Source organism: Taeniopygia guttata, chromosome 1, assembly GCF_048771995.1.
Source record: "Taeniopygia guttata chromosome 1, bTaeGut7.mat, whole genome shotgun sequence".
NCBI classification, from domain to species: domain Eukaryota; kingdom Metazoa; phylum Chordata; class Aves; order Passeriformes; family Estrildidae; genus Taeniopygia; species Taeniopygia guttata.
Window position 1 is genome coordinate 55,580,561 of NC_133024.1, and position 20,914 is coordinate 55,601,474.

Consider the following 20,914-nt stretch of genomic DNA (forward strand, 5'->3'; position numbering starts at 1 on the left):
TTTGCAGCTTTGCAGTGTTCTTAAAGCAAAGGAGAGAAGCAACAGGGAGCAGTTCAGGTAACACAGTCTAACAGATTCTGGGCTGAATTCTGCACATGCTTATGCACATCAGCAACCCCACAACTGCAAATGATCTATTTAATTTTATGGTTCTATTGACCTAAATTAAAATGATCAATGATTAGGTGTTTTAAGGATCCTTCCCTGAAAGAAATAATATTAATTTAATTATATATATATATATATGTTTATTTCCACCGGCCTCAAAATTACTCATGGTCTAAGGACATGATTTTTTCTAGATTTGCACAAAAAGAGCATTTTTTACTCTGCTGGCAGTCACTCAAATGCTGAATCTGAAGTACATCATTAAGACAATGTTCTTTTCTTTGTTACTTTTAAAATTTTATAGAATTTAAGTGTTTTCATTAAGAATTAATGAACATTTTCTTAGCCCACTTCAGCTTACCTTTTTTTTAAACCGATTTGTAGCTAAACAATCATAAGTGGTTGCTTAGCAATCAGCAAAGAGCGAGACAGAAATATAATAAGTAAAGGAACTGACTGACATGTTCTGTGTTTGAATCATGGTATTCAGTAAAAACAACAGAATAACACCAAGAGAAGTTTAAAACAAAATTCTCTTAATAAAAGAATACAAAAAAAACTGTCTTTAGGAACAAATTATGCATTTAAAAGCTACAAATTGTTATTCACATATTTGTTGTTATAAAAAATTCCTGTAGCTATTATTAAAAATACATGAAAATCCTTCAAATGTTCATGAAACCATTATTTACCTTTTGTTTAAATTCAATTGTCAACTGTGCTTCCAATGATTTTAAAAACAGTATATATCTACAAAGCAAGCAAGAGTTTACAGCTTTGAAGACTTGAAATTGATTTTTAATGCACTAGCTTTCAAACACTACAAAGGCTGCTCTCTGCTGATAAAGACAGTAAACAAGAAACTGTCCTTTAAATGTTCCCTTTAATGTTTTTCTTTAATTAAAAATCAATCAAAAAACATTGCCACATAAAAAAAATTAAAATTAAGACATTAAAAATGTTTTATGTTTTTGACACACAACACAGTCAAACTGGAATGAAAACTTATGATGTTACTTTTGTTCACTTGTATTAGTTTAGACTTTTTTTTTGCACTGTAAACATTGTTAATCAAAAAATAAAAGCATGTAAAAGTAGTTTATCATTTAACTCAGGTTTTTTTATAGAGTGGGAATGTTAAAAATATGATGAAATTAAACTAGAAATTATAAAAGTATTAAAGTAAAATACTTTTAAAACACTTTAAGGTTATTTTAATATATTCTTATCCTCTAATCAGACAAAAGCTTATTTATGTAGATTGGTTATATCTAGAGTCTCATTTATCTAACCTGTATTTATTCTTTGATCACAAAGCTTGTTAGCTTAAATGGTCTTTTATTGTTATGATTCATTTTCCCATAATTATGAGGTTTAACTGCCTGATTTTTTTTTTTTTTGTTTGTTTTAATAAATATATGCACAGGCACCAGTCATATTCAAAGTATTATGCTGGATGCTCAATGAACTGTAAGAGCCATTTCAATATAATAAAAGTGCCTGGAAATGTTCCAGGGAAAGGACTGGAAATACGAGCAATCACAGTGTCACTAGAACTAGTACAGACGATACACATACGTCGTACGCAGACCAGTAGATGGTCTGAACTACTCTCAGAAAATAGCTCTGCATGACTATCACTGCAAGAGCCTACAATGTATCAATTAGAGGTCTCACCCACACAGCTGAAATGATGCATTTGCATCCCATGACAAGACTTTTCCTTTCCCCTTTGGAGATCTCCTTTGGCAGGCCACAGAGACTGCAACACAAAGCCACCCAGCAGGGAAGAGGATGAGATTAGGAACTTTTCTGTTACGGGTTGAAGTATTTTATGAATGTGAGAAATTCTGAGACATACACCACAAAGCCATGAAAGGTCCTTGGCTAAAATCAAATATCTTAATTTGAAGAACTTAAGATGCCTCGATTGTTTATATCTTATTCTATTGAAAATAGACCAGTATGGGACTGATTGTCTTGAGAGTTGGAAAAGGAGATACGCCCTCAGTGAACCAAAGTGAGATACAAATTGATCTTTATGCTGCTCCTCTATACAAATAACACTAATATTGGCTGAAACTACGCAGTTTTGTCTTTATGTAGAGGGACTCCTCAGTTTTCAGGACAAAAAAAAGAGATCTCACGTCAAGCAAGTGGATTAATTGATTTGCTATCTATCTATCTGCACAGGTAACACACAACTACCTAGTGGAAGAAAACCAGTAGGAGAAAGAAATGCTTCTTGTGTGACCTTATAAAGAAGGAAATGTATCAGCAGCTTCTGGGATTTAGCTAGTAAATATATGACTGCTCAAGAAAGTTATTTAAAGCACTGTCTAATATCCTAATTAACAGGGACATTCATAAGAATTTGCTTGTTCTTCAATGAAGTATTTAATACTGAGTATTTTATAAAAACTGCTATATAATTTACGTTTTTTTTTTCTTTCTCATAGGATTTACAGTAATTAATCCAGAATCTTCTTCTGTTAAAAAAAAAAAAAAAGTCTATAGCAGACTGAAAAACAAAGGTTGCACTATGACAAATAGATTAGTAGGGCTTAGAATACACCCTGGGTAAGATTTATGGCAGCTGCACATTACTTTGTTTCATCTCATCAACAAAAGCAGTGACTTGTTAATATCCTCGATACCCCCTTAAATACGTAACAAAGAAAAAACTTAAACTCAGGGAACTTTTTCCCCAGTAATTTTGCCACTCTCTTCCTGGTACTTCTTTTTTATTTTTTCTTTTCCCTCTTTTTTCTATTAAGTCAAGAGCCTGCAGTCCCCTGAGAGTTTTACTTGTTTCCTGTATTTTTGAACGCTTTAGCATTAATTTTACCACTTCTCTTACAGCTGAAGTAGCCATACAATTGAAAGCATAAAGCTTTCAGGCTGTCTGCTGCAAAAATTTGTCCCAACTGCTCTACACTGACCTTTTGGCATCAGAGGATTGCTTCTATAATTTAAAGATGAAAACACAGCTGTGTTTCTGCTCTGGTCAACAAATCCTTCTTTAAATTCTCATCACTGATTTTTTTTACCTATTGGAAAACATTAATACTAGTGTCAAAATATCTTTTCTTCATATGTGCAGGTGCTCTTCAGGCTTGAAGTATTTGAAGAATTCTGCCATGCAACATATATGCTTTCTTCAGAAAAAGACCAAAAACAAATCCAGAAAACAACCCACATACATCCACTTTTTGTATGTGGAATGAGTGCCTTGCATGGCAAAACCTAAAACTAATTTAACTTAACAATTTTAACTTTTGTAGAAACAACAAAAGAAAGAAGAAATTAGGCATGATACTTAGAAACACATATATAAATATTAGTTGATATGTTAATGCTTTCTGGGGAGGAAGGTAGTGAAGAGAAAGATAAAAAAGTGCTGGGGAAAAAAGACCAAAAAAATTATTTTTTTAAATAAAATCACAGCTGCTTCACATCCAGATGTTGTGACTTGGGAGGAATTTTTTTAATGACACTTTCATCTTATCAGAGAAACCAGATTGAATCTATGCTTTCTTAATACCAAGTAATATTTGTGAGTATTTCAAAAATACCTACTGCTAATTTTCCATGTAAAAATATTTACTGAGTTTTAATAATAATGCTGTATTACTCACAGTTTCAGAAATATATGAAAACATGTGGTAACATGTTCAGCAATATGTTCAATGGAGTGTTTGATTTCTTTTCCACTGTACACATGATTATTCTGGGTTAACCACTGGAATCCTAAAAGTATTGCCCAACCTAAACCATTCTATGGTACTGTGTTACAATTCACATCATAGTTACAAAAACATCTAAATTCCAGTCTCCTTAATTGTTTGTAAAGATGTCGTAAGAAAAAAAAAAAAAAAATCACAAAACCCTCAAAAATGAAGAGCCCAATCATGCTATTCTTAGCTGCATTCCATAGAGGTCTTTGTCATGATTCACTCTTGAACCCCAAAATCATTTATGAAGACAAACTTATGCTATTGACTGAATTATGAGTAAGAACTGCCTTTTCATCAACATGGGGAAGAATAATAGAAACTTGAGAAAATATGCTGTTGAAAATAACTCTTCAAAAGATTGATCACTCTTTGAAATTGTACTGGTAATCACAAATTTGTAGGGATCTTTCCAACTAAGTTTAGGTAGTGACAATGAACACAAAGATGTAGAAAGCCCAGATAACTTTAAAAGCAGTTGAGAGCTGTGGCACTCAATCTTACATAACTTGTTAAATGTCTTTTATTAAACAACAAGTTTTACAGAGGTATTATTATTCTTATTTTTTTGTTAACATGAATTTCTGTTCTGGAAAGACTGTTTTCTTTTTCATAATATGTATATTCCACTTTAGACTTGTTTTTTTCTCTATTTTTAATTGTTCTTTATTACAGATTTTCATCTTGGAAAGTTCTTTAGATTTCAAATAGACCAGTGTATCAAGAATGATCCTTTTAAAATAATAGTGCTATAAATATCATCAGCAAGGAACTCAGATCAAGATCAGAACTGATGTAGCACAAAAAATTAGTTCAATTCTGCTTCCTCAGTCTATTTCAGCAGCCAGTGCAGATGCCACAGTAAGTGGTGTGTTGCCAGATCTGGTCCTAAAATGTATGTACTTTGTGCCACTATACTATGCAGTGCATCTTGGCTTAAAAACAAAACAAAACAAACAAACCTAAACAAAAAACCAAAACAAACAGAAGACTTCATGGATGTATAGGAAAGCTTTCATACTGAAATTCTTCCATAGTCAACTCTAGGATGGACTTCATCCAGTGAATGAAACTAAAGATGAATAACTATGTAACAAAAAAAACAGACTGTACACAAAACTGCAGACTGTATTAACAAAATGTAAGCATTCAGAGGAATTATTTTGCAAAACATCTAGCCTTGTAAAACACTGTAAAAGCTGCAATAATGATACATAGGCAGGTAGTTCAAGAGCTGGATCTCACAACTAAGTGTCTTTAGATACAGCCCTAGAATAAGTAGCTGGTAGTCTCTGAAATATATAGAGTACAAACCTGCAAACTTGCAAATGTTTAGAACTGCTCTAGTATCCTCTTGATGAAAAATGTTACCTTGTACTAGTTCTAGTGAGAACAGAGAATAATACTCCTCAGTTGAAGTAGGAGATATATAAAAAATATATACCTCTTTTTTCAAATAGGAATTTAAATCACTGAGGATGAGCGCAACTTCTATGACGAAAGCTGCTTCTCCTTATATGCAGCAGCTGCAGATTTCTTTTTGTAGTGTTGAAATTTCTGAGCAGAAATTTTTAAGTATGAAATAGCATATTTAAAGACAGAGCAGCACTAATATGGCTCATTTTCTTTATTTTCCTTGAAGACTCTTAGGTACTACTAGATACCTGGCAATGAAGCTGCACTGGGACTTGACATTAATCTATTGACACATCATAAACATCAGATGCCTGAAGTATTAAGAATGATGTGTACTTGAAATGCTGTAGGAGTGCCTGGTACAGCAGATACAGCAATTCTCAGTTTGAGAGCTTCTTTCTACACAGCCATTCATTTTTAGCTGTTGTTTAACAAAAGCTGTGACCACCTCTTTTTTTATTCACACCCACCTTACTCCTGATACATTTACAAAACTCCCCAAGTTTGCACCACAAGTATAGCAATAAATAATCTCCAGGATGAGCAACACTACTCTTGTATACTTTTCTACACTACTGATATTTCACTTTGAGGAACCTATTTCTGGAACCTACTTGTGTAAAGAAACTATTAGTTTTCCTTTATCCATCTACTCTTACCTATTGGAAATCTGCAAGAAGAAGTTGTGACTTGTTCACACAGGGAAAGGCAAACTAACTAACTCAGAATTCTGGTAGGAGAAATAAACCTATACGTATGTTTGTACTTTTTCTTTTCTGATGTCTGCACTTCAAAACAAAGCAAAATTATGTTTCTTTTAGTGAGGTGAGTAGGTCACCAGACGAGATAAACCAAATTTTCCCAGTAGTTTTTAAGGTCTAGAGTGAACAGAAATCTTCTTTCAGCCAAGTCGAGTTTCCATTTTCTCCTGCTTTCCCTCTTCCCAATAAAAACTAATAGTTTGGCTTTTACGTGATTCAGAAGTCACATTGAATTTTGACCCTGGCAATGAGAATTGTACAGAACTCCCCATATTTAAATATTTGTAACAGGCTTTTGCTTGAAAGCACTGTTTCTAAACTATCTTTAGAAAATGATTGCTGAAGTTAAGAACAATAAACATGGGCTGGTGAAGTGTAAATGTGTAAGTTCCCAGTATGTTGTTAAACACTGTTCTTAATACACATCAATCTCAGGTGCTCATCAAATCACAAATGGCCAATTTTCAGAGGACTTAAGAACTTACAAGTCTCTTGCACCCATAAAAGCTGAACGTATACAGCACCCTTGTCTGTCCATCCAATATTTTATACATGTATGTATGTATGTTTAAACTATTTAATTTTTATGGTACTGAAGAAGTTCATTGGTTCATATATAAGTAACACAGGCAACTGTGGTACATAGGTAGGATGCTACAAAGTAATGAGCAAACACACAAGCTGTCAAATTGTGTGATTAGTGTGTAACAGAAGTCACTTAAAGAGAGGCAAGATTACACCACTCTTACTCATATCAGGAAGTATTTCATTCAACTGCTGGTCCTTTTGGGTCAGTCTGAAATCCCTAGTCACTAAGTAACACTTTACTCTACAGGTATTTGTTGATATAAATTGGGCTATCTGTATAGTAAAATACTATTCATGTGAAATAAGGGAACCATAAGGCCCATGCTCCACTATGTCTAACTAGTAAATGAAAGGAAAAATAAATATGCACTCCTAATAAGAGTGAGAAAATTTGGATCTTACTGAGAAAAAAAGTTATTTGCTATTAAATATTTCTAGAATAAATTGGATGTACTAAGTAATAATATCATCTTTAGCATGTAAATGCATCTCCATAGATGTGTGTACATATGTGTATGCATATATATGTATGTACATATATATATATACATAGTTTTAAAGAAAATTGTACCATTAAACAGTTGCTGAGAAAATGAGTATGAAGAAATGCAGTTCCATTGTATGAATTGCATAGTATGGGATTATCATGTTTCAAAAACATATCTGTAAAAACTAATGGAAATATTTGTCAGAGAACCCTTACACAATTGTTTACCTTCCCCTTATTGAGATACTGAAGAAAACAGCTTAACTGGATTGAATAATTAAAAGACATGATAAAACAGCTGGATTTTGTTTCATTTTTTTCCCACTGCTGACACCTTTGATTCCTAGCTGTGTAATTTGCATATGCAGACACAGGTTTCTTGGAGTGATTCAAGATATAGTAGATCCAGAGAGAGGGCTGATCCTTTACTATCTCTCCTTAAGTCTGCAGTTTAAATTTTACATGAGGCAGAAGTACAGAACCAGATATAAAGTAGTGCCTACATTCTAAATGCAAATTTTATATAACATTTACTCCAGGGATGTGGAGATGGAGAATACAAAATGTATTTTAGTAATGCAAAAGTACAGTGAAGAGGATCAATTTCCCCCTCTAGCTACCTTAAATCTAAGCCTTTTCTAACTAGAAACCTACTACACTGTTTCTTACTGTGTCTGTTTTGCCAGTACAACTACAAAATATAGTAACAGTAAGTATGTTTGAACAGGCTGTACACTAGGTAAAACTGAATGTTTTCTAATCTACTGACTTGACCATGAAAACTTCCAAAACACTCTGTGTAGATAATGAGGGAATACAAGACCAGCATTAGATATACCAGCATATGTTATGAGGAGTTTCAGTTAACATTTTCCATAGTTGTCATAATGAAAACTCTTATAGAAACCACAACACACTTTTTAAGGGAGGAAATTCCTCTTTTAGCTTTATATAGATTTCAGGAAAAAAAAAAAATCATGATTGATCTTATACAGTGAACACTGCAAAAAAGAGGGAATCATATTTTCCATAGGGATTTTACACTACAAGTGAAACTTTACTATTCAGTAGCATCAATACATTAATTAATTGCTTTATATGACATTACATGGTTGTAGGAAAGTATAATTTTCTGTCTTTTAGTAACTATTACACTTGACAGTAAGAAAAAATGTGGAGTGTTTCTTTTTTAGCTTTCTGACAACTCCATTTCACAGTAAAAAAAAAAGTTGACATTACTTAAACAAGTGTCATGGAAAGTTATTTGTTTTTTAAAGCATGAATAATAAATCAAATTATCTCTGGTTGTGCCCTAACCTAAACTCTTTCCTAAAGTGTCACTTTTTATTAAAATCAATTTCAGATTTTAAGTATTGCTCCACTCACCTGATTGATAGCAACACAAACTCATGATAGGCATAAAATGAAATTGTTTCTGTAACACAACCCAATAGTTGCTTGAGGATTAGTTTACAGTGACCTTGTACAGGCAGGGTTTTTTTCCTTTTTTTTTTTTTTTTTTTCCAGTTATAAATGTTCCATTTCTAGGTCATCAATTACTTGAATTTTATTTTTTTAATCTATTCAATTTTTTAATTTAGTCAATTACCACTAGCCATTTCTATTCAGTTTAAAATATTAGATACAGCTGGCAAGTAGAACATTTGGTGTTCACAGATCACAGGGCATGGTAACTCCAAGGTATTATGAATCTTCTTTAGGTACATCAAGTGACTACAGTGCAACTTCTTTCCCACTAGCTGCATACACAAAATGAGTCTGTGTCACTTCTGATACACTCAGCTCATTCCCCTATGACTCAGAACAGCATATCAGGAGAACCACAGGATAAAATAGATATGACATTTCAAATATATTTAATAGTCATTATCCAGAGCCTGCTTTCAATCTGAACGTTAAAAATCACTTTGGAACATACCTGTAGTGTTTGAACATTAAGCTGCATTAATCATGAAGTAATACTTTAAATTAAATCAACTGGAGCCAATTTCTACCCTCACCTTCACTCTGAAAGTTCGCTGCTCTAAAATAAATCTTCTGAGTTTGGACTTTTAACTACCTGCTAAAAATTAAGTCATTCTTTGATTAGTACCAATGGTCCAAATTCTGCCATTTCTCATATTCACAAAAGTCAGTAGAGGACAGTGTGGATATAATTGGCAGAAGAATGCAGCCAGCTACAATTTCTAAATGAGCTTTGGTAGAAGACAGAGCATGTAAGTCTTTCACTATAAAGCAATCATCAATATTGACTCAGGCTACTGGAAATCTGACTAGTTGTTTTGCTGGTTTATGACAGGATGTGAATTTCGTTAACATCTGGAGGTAGGAGGGAGTCACCACATACATTTTCTTTCTATTTGACTAAGCAGAATTTTCAGCACTGAAAAATTAGTTATTTATGGGGAGAGGAGGAGGCAATGGGGCCCCAATGATACCGTCAAAAAATATATTTATGGATATATATTCTGGAGAAGAAAATTTTTAAAAAATTAAAACATACATTTTGGAACAAGAGCTCATATTTATATACAAGATTGGAGGACTATAATACACTGTTGCAATAGATGTCCTCAGTGTGCAATTTCTTCCCTGTCCTGTTAGTTACTGCAGGAGGTATGACCACTTCAGAAATGCCCTCCCTCTTCTCCACCCCAAACCAAAGAGAAGTGAAACCTGTGGAAGTGCCCACCTCTGTCTGACAGTCTCCTGGGAAAATACCCCAGCATGCTTCAAATGAGCTAAATGCCTACCCACACTCTCACATGCACCTCTTTGGCAGTGCTGTAACTCAGTGTTACAGTGGGCATTTTCCTTTGAATCACATGGGAAACATCAATGAGACAGCAGAATCAGACCCACTAGATGTGGTCTGGTTCCACTTTCATTAAGTCCACTTCTCTTTAGTGACTTGTGGTGGTTCCTACAGTGGTGCCTTACAGCAGACTGCACTGCAGACAAAAGGGAAAGTTAAACCATTGTCTAAAGTGAGGTCCAGGGTATTCTAAAAGTCTCCTACCTGAATTATGGACATCCGGCTCGGGGGAGCCTCGCTGGCGTTAGTCCCTTGCCCTGTGAAGCTGGTGTGGCAGCCCACATGTCCCTGGGGTACAGTCAGGTTGTTGGAGGCGGGCTTCAGGTACATCACCTCAGACCTGGGAGAGCTGAGGGGCAGGCGGGTCTGGTAGTCAAAGTACATGGGTGAGGTGGCCAGGGACGGGCTGCTCACCACGTTCATAACATTGAGGGGACCCCGGCTGTCCTCGCCCTCACTGGGCACCAGCATAATGTCATTCTTGCTGATCTTCTTCTTCTTGCCCTTGCCCCCTCCACTGCCACTGCCTCCTCCTCCCCCGCCATTGCCTCCCCCTCCTCCCAGCTGAGGGTGGCTATACTCGGCAATGCGACAATTATAGGTGCGGATCTCCTTGTTCTCTCTCTTGCACTTCACAGCAATAGTGATCATGGCAGCCAGCAAGATGATGGAGACAGTGCTCAGTGTCACAATCAGCGGCAGTGACAAGTCCCAGTGTGGCCGCCGATGCTGCTCACCATTTACCTGTGGCTCGCCAGCCTCGGGCAGGGGCCCCGCCAAGGCCCTGACTATGAGCTTGGCCACAGCAGAGAGGCTGGGCTTGCCATGGTCACTGACTTTTACCACCAGTTCAGCCACAGGGCTGAGCTCCTCCCAGTAGGGGTGCAAGGTGCGTATCTCACCACTGGTGGGGTCCATCTCAAAGAGGTGCTCCTCATTGCCTTCCACAATCTCATACGTGAGGCGCCCACTCTCCCCAAAGTCACTGTCCAGGGCGCGGACGGTGCCCACGGGGTAGCCCACCCCAGCATTGCGTGGCACCTGCAGCTCAGCGGTGTCATTGATGAGGGCAGGCAGGACGATGAGGGGTGCATTATCGTTAACATCGAGCACGGTGACGCGCACTGTGGCATTGCTTTCACGGTGAGGTGAACCCGAGTCTTTGGCCAGCACGCGGAACTCAAAGTGCTTTGTCTGCTCATAATTGAAGCTCCTCAGAGCATAAATAGCACCATTAGTGGGGTTGACAGAGACATAGGTGTAGATGGAGACATCTCCCACATGCCCAGGCAGAATGGAGTAAGACACCGTCCCATTTTGGCCCAAGTCAGGATCCTGGGCCAAGACTGAGCCCAGGTACTCTCCAGGGATGTTGTTCTCAGGCACCTGCAACACATAAAGATTCTTGCTGAAGCGGGGTGGATTGTCATTCTCATCAAGGATCCGGACAGAAAATGACTTGGTGGAGTTAAGTGGGGGATTGCCCCCATCACGTGCCACGATGGTCACATTGTATTCATCCTGTGCCTCACGGTCCAAGGGTCGGTCGGTGACCACAGTGTAGAAGTTGTCATAGTTCTCCTCCAGGGTGAAAGGAACGGCACCAGGCCCACCGCCACTGCCCAGCACCCGACACTGGAGCTGCCCATTCTTGCCTGAGTCACGGTCAGTGACCCGCACCAGGGCTATGACAGTGCCTGGTGGGGCAGCCTCACTCAGAGCTCCCTGGCGAACAGAGACAAAGCCTATGGTGGGAGCATTGTCATTGCGGTCGATGAGACGGACAGTGACCTTGCAGTGAGCAGGGATGGGATTTGGCCCCAGGTCTCGAGCTTGGACATCAATCTCAATGAGGCCACTCTCCTCATAGTCCAGGTTGCCCTTGACACGGATGAGGCCACTCTGTGGGTCAATGCTGAACAGGTCACGGACACGCTCAGGTGCGTAGCCACTGAAGGAGTAGAGCACCTCTCCATTGGTACCCTCATCAGCATCAGTGGCATTGAGGTCAATGACTGCCGTGCCTAGTGGCGCATTCTCTGGCAGCTCTACCACGTAGGAGGCTGCCTCAAAGATGGGGCTGTTGTCATTGGAGTCAATGAGGCGCACATTGATCTGCACCGTGCCTGAACGTGGTGGGTCACCACCGTCCAATGCTGTCAGCACCAGGGTGTGGTGACTCTGCTCCTCACGGTCTAATGGCTTCTGGATTACCAGCTCTGGAAACTTAGTGCCATCACCACGGGACTTCACATCGAGGGAGAAGAGGCCATAGTCATCACGAGTGAGCAGGTAGGTGCGCAGACCATTGTCCCCGGCATCTGGATCGTGGGCGCTGGTGAGGGGAAAACGGGTGCCTGGTGCAGCATTTTCGGAGATGTCCATGTCCACTTGGTCAGAAGGGAATGATGGTGCGTTGTCGTTCAGGTCCTGAATCTCCACTTTGATCATGCAGATCTCCTGGTCATTGGCGAACACCTCGAGGGACAGCTGGCACTTGGCGCTGCGCCGGCACAGCGCCTCACGGTCAATGCGCTGCTTGGTGTAGAGCAGCCCGCTCTCCCCGTCCACGTCCAGGAGGTGCGGGGCTGAATTCTCCAGAACTCGGAAGGTAGACTTGGGGCCACGGCCGCCCCCGGGGCCGCCACCGGGAACGCCACGCTCCGCGGGCAGCATCCCGCCTCCCGCCGCGCCTGCCGCCAGCCGCGCATCGCGCCCGATGTTCCCGATGACTGTGCCCGCTCCCTGCTCCTCTGGCACCGAGTAATTCAGGTTCTTCAGCGACAGGGCAGGAGCCCAGCAGAAGAAGAAGCAACAAATCGAAAGGTACATCCCCGAGCAGGCGAGGGAGCGGCAGGAGCAGCAGTGACGACCAGGGTTGTCCCCGTCTTCTTTGCCTCCTGCCCTGGGGTTGCTCTTCCTCTTCTGACCGTTCTTTCTTTCCTTCCTTTTTGTTTTTGATTTTTTTTTCTTTCTCTTTCCCCACCCCTATATTTCAAGTTCCTGAACCTGTTGCTCTAAAACATCTGCAGAGACACAGGATGAGAGGCAGCAAATAGACCATGTAGCTCAGAGGGAGGGAGCAATCGGGGGGGTCGGGGGGGAGGGGAGGGAGCAGCTTCGGCAGCCTTTCAGCAAGAGCTTGCCGTGCTTGCAGTCCCCTCGCAGTTACTTCGTCTGTCCAACTTCGGCAGTGGGAGGGTTTCAAAAATCAGAAAATTTGCAAAAGATCTTCTCCGGGCAGGCGATGTGCTCCCGATCCTTGAATCCCCGCAGATGTACAAATAATAATAATAAAAAAAATAACAATAATAAAAAAACCGGCAGCTGTGGTTCTTGTTCTAGAAACGATCAGAAATATTTTTAAAATATGTGTATTTATATATACATAGGAGAAGAGGATGGTCATAGGTCTGTAGCAGAGGTAAAAAAGCTTATTTCCTACTCATCGCTTATAATGCGATGAGTGGAGGGGTAGGAGAGAGACTGAAGGGAAAAAAAAGTCTCAGCTTGCTGTTGAAGCCCTCTTCGTGTGCAGTGAGCGGCAGTGAAATGTCTGATTGCACCGCGGGGTTGTTGGTTTTCAGGGAGTGTTTTGCTGCATTTAGAGATCTAATCTTGCATTGCTTGCGGCGGAGAGCTGCATCTCGCTGCCGTCGGTATTTCCCCCCTTTCTGTCTCGTACACCCTGGGTCACTGTTTCCTTCCCGAATCAGAGGGAGAGGGAATGAGGATTGCAGGGCAAGAGGGGAAAACAAAACACATTAAAAAAAAAGCCCAAAGCCCAAAACCCAAACCACTCCACCCCCGCCCGCAAAAACTAGTGTTCGGATTTATAGCTTCTTTTCTCCCCCTCTAATACCAGCCTCCCACCCGTCCTTCTGGGGTGAAAAAATTAAGAAACCCACCATCTGACCTTCATCACTAGCAGTAAACATATATTTTGAGAGAAAGCTCAGACCGTGCTCAATCAGCAGCACAGTTCGGTTTCTTTAAGACAGGCCAGTAGCCGCCGCCACCACCACATCCTTTCTCTCCGTGTATCTATGCGTGTGTGCGTATGCGTGTCTGAGGAGCTGCACTTTTCTCGATGCAGTTTAATTCCAGTTTGCTTTTCTCTCCAGCCGAGAGGAAAGCAACAGGCAACCCATGGCTGGACGCATAGATTAAAAAAAAAAAAAAAAAAAAAAAAAAAAGCAAGAGAAGGGGTGGGAGGGCGGGGGGAGAAAGAAAAGCCACCACACACACACACACTCTCCACACACTCTCTCTCTTTCTTAGTCTCTCGCTAAAAGGGAAACAGTCTCTGTATTCACAGGGCTGCGCTATCAAGTGCCTCTCTTTTCTTTCTATTCAGCGTCTCCTTCCAGTGACACTGCCGCCTAGCTCTCTTCATTTAGGGGAGGTGAGAAGAGGAGGAAAAACAATCCTGGTGATGAAGAAAGTGGGAGATCTTTTTATCGATTAATTCGCTTATATTAAAACCTATGCAGTTCCGCGATAAGAGTGATGCATTTTTTTCAGTCCTTTCAAAGCTTTAACAGTCTCTCTGAGCATCTTGGTACAGGGGAGAAGAGCGGCAGCAACGCCAGATGCGTTCCCCCTCTCTGATACACACCTTTCCTAGTGATATGGTGTATAGGTAAATACTGGGGAAGGGTAGCAAAATATTATTTCAGGTTGTTAAAGGAACCTGAAATAAATGAATGGCAAATCCAGAAATGCAGCTGTTTCAATCTGCTTGGATGAGTCAGATCCAGCGGAACAAATCACATTCACTATCTCCTCATGTTCCTCCCTTCACAGACATTAGTTACAGCTTCTTCCTAACGCTTCTCTGACTCACTCTATAGACAGGAAAGAAATTAATCAGATTTATATTTTGGAGAGGGAGGAGGGAAGAAAGAAGGAAAAAAAAAAAAAAAAAAAAAAACAGGAGAAGGTGGGGGTGTCAGATCCAGCTACACTTTTACTATACCTCTTTCTCCGGGAGACTGAGGATCAGGAAAACAAGGCTGTTATCCACTCACTGGCACAGAGGCGCGTCTGTCTCCTGCTTTGCTGAGTGTTTTTAACCACCTTTCCTCAGTGTTATGTGTGAAATAAATCAGAGATCTTTCACATTAAAAGAAAAAAAAAAAAAAAAAAAAGCAATAAGAACATAGGTTTCCAAAACATAGGTCACAGATCTAGTTCCGAGTCTCAGTTCTGCACTGTTTTTTCTCCTTTATTTGAGTCCGGACCCAAAGTACACAGTTAATTCTGCAACGTGTGGCAGGGAGGCTTTCAAACGCAAAAGAAGAAAAAGCAATTATTCTTCTCTGCCTCATTGATGGGTGGCCCCTTGCAAACAGACGGTCGCCAGTCTTAGCCAGGCAGCACGCGGAGCGAACGCCGATCCCCGATAAACCAGATCCATTTCACCAGCCGCCCGCAGGTAAGTGGAGAATTCAGTGAAAATTCAACAGTTGGAGCCGCGCTCGCTCGCTCTCTCTCTCTCTCCCCCCCCTCCTCGCCTCCCTCACTGCAGCACTCGCGGGGCCGCCGCGCCGCGCCGCGCCGCTCGCCCAGCGCCGCTCTCCGACTGCCTCTATTCACCTCACGCCGCGGCTTAAACATTGATACGGATTCCCCGCCAGCCAATGGGCGGCGGCGGCGCCGGCGCGGCCCGGCCAATGGGAGGAGGCGGGGGGCGGGGCCGCGGCGGGCGCTGGGTGTCATTGATTAGATCGGCTCCGAGGGGGACGCGGGGCGCGCGAGCGGCTCGCGCGGGTTGCGGTGTCTGGCCCCTCGCGCGCCGCAGCGCCGCGACCCCGGCCCCCGCCGACCCCCGCCGCCTCCTCCCCCTGCTCCCCCTGCCTCCCCCTGCTCCCCCTTCTCCCCCTGCCTCCCCGCCTCCCTTATTTATTTATCTGTAGGACGTGTTAACAAGTCCTCCGCGTTGACGGGTGGGGAAGCAGGGGGGACGCGACGCCCCCGAACTCGCCCAAAGCACTGCGAGGGCGAGGACTTGACTCCGCCGCACAGTCCCCGGGTGACCGCCGGGCCGAGAGAAGGGGGCTGTGGGTGGGGGGCACCCCCCGCCACCTCCGCCACCCCCGCCCCGGCCCCGGGAGCCGCCCCGAGCGGGTCTCGCCCTCCCGAGGGGCAGTTCCCGAGGGCGGGAGCGCACCCCGTGCCGGCGGGAGCGGGGCGCCGGCGGCCGCACCGTGAGGGGCCGGGGGCCGCCGCAGCGCCCGCCCCCGCCCCGGCGCGCAAGGGAGGCTCCCGGCCGGGGCGGCGGTGGCGGGGGGAGGACTGAGGCTGGAAAGGTGCGTGCTCGGATTGCCGGAGGGCCGGTCTCGACCCGTGCGTACGGAAATGAAGCTGCCATTTGTGACGAGCGTGTAAGTAGCAAGAATCATTTAAAGAGAAGAAAAAAAAAAAAGAAAAAAAAAAAGAAAAATATATTTTTAAAAATGAAGATAAACACTGGAGCAGTTATAAGTCGCTCTTGAATTATTTTAGGGGCGTCTCTTAAAAGAGTCAGTTAAGGCAGCTGCTCGTTTGCCTTGCTCAATAGAATAACCTTCAGCCCTGAGTTATTATGTCCATAAATATAATATGACTTGGAAAAAGTCTTGCAGATTTATAAATTCAAATGAGTGTTCTTTCCAGACCCATCTTCTCGTCCTGAGGACCTCTTTGTAGCTGTGAAACAGATAGTTTGCCATCCAGAGCGAGTCTGCTGGTAAGCGTTATAGAACTAATGCCATGTTAAAATGCAGTGTATAAATAAACTGTACATACATTAGTGGCAACAGAAAACCACTACTCTCAGCTGAGCCAACTTTCTGTGTGAGAGCGACAGACAGATGAAATAAAGGATATGTTTACAAAATGGGCTTTGCTTTCGGCATGAGGGCTTCAGATTGGCTGAGGGAATTTGGCGTGTTTCGCTAAGTCACGTATTTGGAGAAGTTCCCTATAAAAGCAGCACAGTATTAAAAGTGGAACAAACACCAGCGTAAGCCCCTGAGCTATCAAGAGACCTCGGTTGACTGCAGCTTGAGTTCTCGGCTTTCCTCTCCTTATTCTGCAGCTTATGCCAAACCTTTAGGATGTCTCAGGATGTCCAGTGATTTTTCCACGCCAGTTCTGCTAATTGAGGAGGGGGGAGGAAGAAGGGTCATTGCAATTATGTAAGGGCTCCCTCTAGCGTGCCAGAGGTACTGCTGCATTTGGGGCATATCCCGTGCGCGTGCGCCCTGTGGGTGCGGGTCTGTGTGTGTACCTGTAGCATACATACTGTGGGCTATACACTGTGCCCAAGTGTGTACCCGTGTGGTAACACTAGTTTCCTTTCAGAGCATGAGAACACCAGTAAGAGAAAAAAAAAATAAAATTGTTTGTATTATGGTGGCATATAATATGTAATATATTTCTGACAATGTTTCTCATGTTAAGTTTAAAAAACAGCCTCTTAAAGCCCAGGATGAATTTCCTTCCTTTTTTTTTTTTTTTTTTTTTGAGTTTAGTGTCTTCATCATTTTTTTTTCTCCAGCCTAGTGAGTACGTTTTTTTTATATGACTCAGCATTACACAATAAATACTCTGACTCCATGACTCCACAGTGAATTCAATACAATTGAGGGCACTCTGCAGTTTGTAAAACAAGTACTTGGGACTCAGAATTAAGAGAAAAAAATGTATAATGCTTTATACAAGTAACTGGAGTATTTGCTTGTAAAATCTGTCTATTTTATCAGACTACTTGCAGCTTACAACAATCCATTGATGCCAACAACATGCATGGAATACTTAGAGGAAAAATAAAATTTGAAACACTAGCACTGGATCTTCAAACTGAGTGCCAGGTGATAATAAATTGCTCTACAAGTCACTTTGATTTTGTGGTACTAAGTTCAGCAGAGCTGCATACTCATTCTCAGGTATGGCTGATGATTAATTATTTCTAATGATTTCTTGGAAATCATGCCATCATGCCATCTTTACAAATTGTGGCTCTTAAACCCAATAGAAACTTAGATGCCTAACTGGAAAAATACACATTAAAAAATAGTGCTTGCATATGAATATATGCCTCTGTCAGGCTGATGTTTGTTACATCAGACAGTTTGTAACAACAAATCGACATTTATTGATTTTTATCCACCTGTGCAAGTAATGAATATTTTATTAGTTTGATGATTTTATAGTATATCTATAATACTTTTTTGTCAAATTTTTAGCACACATTACATATTTGATAGCTTATACTGGCATCATAATTTCATATTTATCATTCATAAGAAGTCGTATTTTTCAAAAAGAAGTTGGAAATTAAATGTATGATGGTAATGCAAATGAATGCAAATAATACCTATATATTGTGCCATGTCAATATATGTGGAATATATAGTTTGTATTTGTTGCTGAAAAAAAAAAATAAAAAGAAAACAAAATAAAAAAGTGCTTATTAACAGCTTGGACAGAAAGCTGGTCTGTGGAGAGGCTAATACAAAGAAAAATCACAAATCCTTAATAATAGAAATACACATTTAGAAGACTTGTACTGTCTGCCAAATCAGGAAAAGCACATCAAATACTCTGTGTAGGAGAAGCTCAACAGAGGAGCAAAATCCAGTATAACAGCCCTAACAACTATGTATGGAGTTAAATTATGCTTTGGAATGCTATTTTTCAATATTTTGTTTGTTTATTGGAAGCTATAGTTTGATGTTAACCTAAATAACAAGTAGTAACAGAACACATCTCCAAACATTTTTTAAATTGATTGAAAGCATAACAACAGTATTCAATCTTTTTTTTGTGAAGTGTTAATGATGAAATCCAGTACTTTATTATTCTATCTTTAGAAAGACAGGTAAACCATTCTTCTTTCAAAAAATAAAAAAAGGAAATAAATAAGAAATACCCTCAGTCAGAAGTTTTGAAATGAAAATCTATTGTCTTGGTGTTGAGGGTGCTTAAGCATAGCACAGAAGTCTCAGAACAAATAATCCCTAAACAACTAAAAGAAAATAGGAAGGCAAGGAAAAGATCAATATAGTTAAATGTCAAGGTTCAGTATTTAAGTTATTTGAGCCTAAAATGTATCATTTGGAAAGCCCAAATCCAATCAGCTTGAGAACAATAGAAAGAAGTAAAATTAGAAAGGCCAAGGAGCAAATTTGAGGAACAAAGAATCCATATATAAGAAAATAATTACCTGCTAATAAACAAACATGTGCTTTACCTGTGCGAGGAAGCCATGACAAAACTGTCCAGCCTATTATTTAGTCATAACTATAAACCAAGAAGTACTGCAGAGAAATATTTCTGTACTCTAATACTCATAGAAAATTAAGACATTTCCTCAGGTCAACTTTTTTTTAGTAACAAAGATGAGATGTGGGTGTGTATAAGGTGTCAGCGGTGATATTCTTAAAGAGCAGGAAGCATCTAACTAAATGGTAGTGTCAAGTGTTCTTACAGAATCTGAAAATGAGGTAAATGAACTGTTAAAAATATGCAGTCATTAAGATCAGTTACTATGTCTGAGGATTAAAACGTACAAAATCTGTTGATCTTAAAAAAAAAAAAACAAACTAAAAGGGTGATCAACAAATTGTGGTGTGGCAAGATTTATTTTTTGTAGCAATAATATAAAATGGATTAAAATAAAAATTAAAAATAGAAATTATATGGCACCTAGAGAAAGGTAAGAGAAGTAGTTCCAGAAACTCAATGAAATCAATAGAATCCGTTCCACTGATTTGATCCATCCCATAGTAGTGAAATAGTACAACTTGTATCGACTGAAAGGACATTCTTTCTGTTTGTTAGTATTGTTTCAAAGCTGTAGCAGAACAGCAGGTAGAACCCCTTTTGTTGCTCTGTATGTAAGCAGTTTTATGTCAATTTAATTGTGAGGTCACACCAGCAAGACACGTTGAAGAGAGAATTGCTGAGAAAAGGAATACAAAATAACAGGGCAGTAGGTAAAGGCAAGAGAGGGTAAGTGTCTGCAAATGATGTTAGTGGGCTAATGGGAGTATAGGACCCAAGAAGAAAGAGCAGGAAAAGGCTGCTGAAGCAGGGCACAGGACTATTTAAAAGGCTTCAGGCAAACTGAATTAGTGAGTAGGAACTAAGTGTGAAATTCTCACAGAAAGAGTTGATATTTATAGCTTCTATGTAGCCAGGAATATTATGGTTACAGTTGTACCTGTGTCATTTTGGAAGCACAAACAAACATACACCCACAAACATTCACTGGGCTTACAGAAAGGGTGAATTTTAGACCAGACATGAGGTCTTAGAATCTGTATTCTTATGCCTCTCTTCAGCCACATTATTTAATGATTATTTAGTACAATATAAAGAAACATTTTTTGCTTTTTTATTACAGTGAAAACAGGACACACTGAGATAAAACCCAGCGTGTTTCAAACAGACTAAGAAATTTTCTTAATGAGTTTTTTAAAAACAATTTCTTTAAGAGCAATTGAAATACTGAAAACTGGTTTCCTACAGGTGTGTCTTTTAATTTTCTCTCCACAACTACTACCAGATTCCTCCTGTGTCTAATGGTTGCCCTGCAGCTATGAGTGGCTGCCTGAGAGGGACATGCTGCTGGGCCAGGCAGCAGCAGCCTGGAAAGGTACAACAGCTACCTTTACTTCTCTCAGGTATCAATTTATATTGCATACATACTCACTCACTGAAATGAAATTTAAAGTAAAACCACCTTTAAACCATTTGCAAATTTGATTGAAATTGTCCAGTAGCTCACAGAGTTGCTGGGTGGAATGATGAAGAGACAGGGACACTCATTTGTCAAGTGTCAAGGGGGCTGGTGTTTTTACTTGCATAGCCTCCTTTAAAAAACAAGAGCATTTTAAAATAAAACACTTTAGCCATTTGATTATAACATGATGCCAGTTCTAGAGTTAGGATATGGCATAGTAATATGGCATAGTAATATGACATGGCATGTTAA

The 20,914-nt window shown here is 40.4% G+C and overlaps 1 protein-coding gene and 1 long non-coding RNA gene across 10 annotated transcripts in view; one reads left to right on the forward strand and one right to left on the reverse strand.

Moving 5' to 3' along the window:
- The window catches only part of PCDH17 (protocadherin 17), a 90,297-nt gene extending 74,758 nt beyond the window's left edge, over positions 1 to 15,539 (reverse strand). For 3 of the 9 annotated variants that reach the window (XM_030271726.4, XM_030271733.4, XM_030271737.4), the window contains exons 1-2: positions 14,909 to 15,538; positions 10,135 to 13,633 (exon numbers count right to left, since the gene is read on the reverse strand). In XM_030271726.4, the coding sequence (XP_030127586.1) occupies positions 10,135 to 12,762 (2,628 nt within the window). In that variant the 5' untranslated portion in view covers positions 12,763 to 13,633; positions 14,909 to 15,538. Of the gene's footprint in view, positions 1 to 10,134; positions 13,634 to 13,838; positions 14,090 to 14,908 lie in introns of those variants that run through there. The other 6 variants (XM_012569685.5, XM_030271698.4, XM_030271689.4 and 3 more) reach the window with 6 other exon arrangements.
- A 255-nt stretch (positions 15,540 to 15,794) lies between these two features.
- LOC140683977 (uncharacterized) lies at positions 15,795 to 17,314 on the forward strand. Its single transcript, XR_012055704.1, has 2 exons — positions 15,795 to 16,316; positions 16,588 to 17,314. It is a non-coding gene; the product is annotated as an uncharacterized lncRNA (long non-coding RNA).
- Positions 17,315 to 20,914: the final 3,600 nt, after the last annotated feature.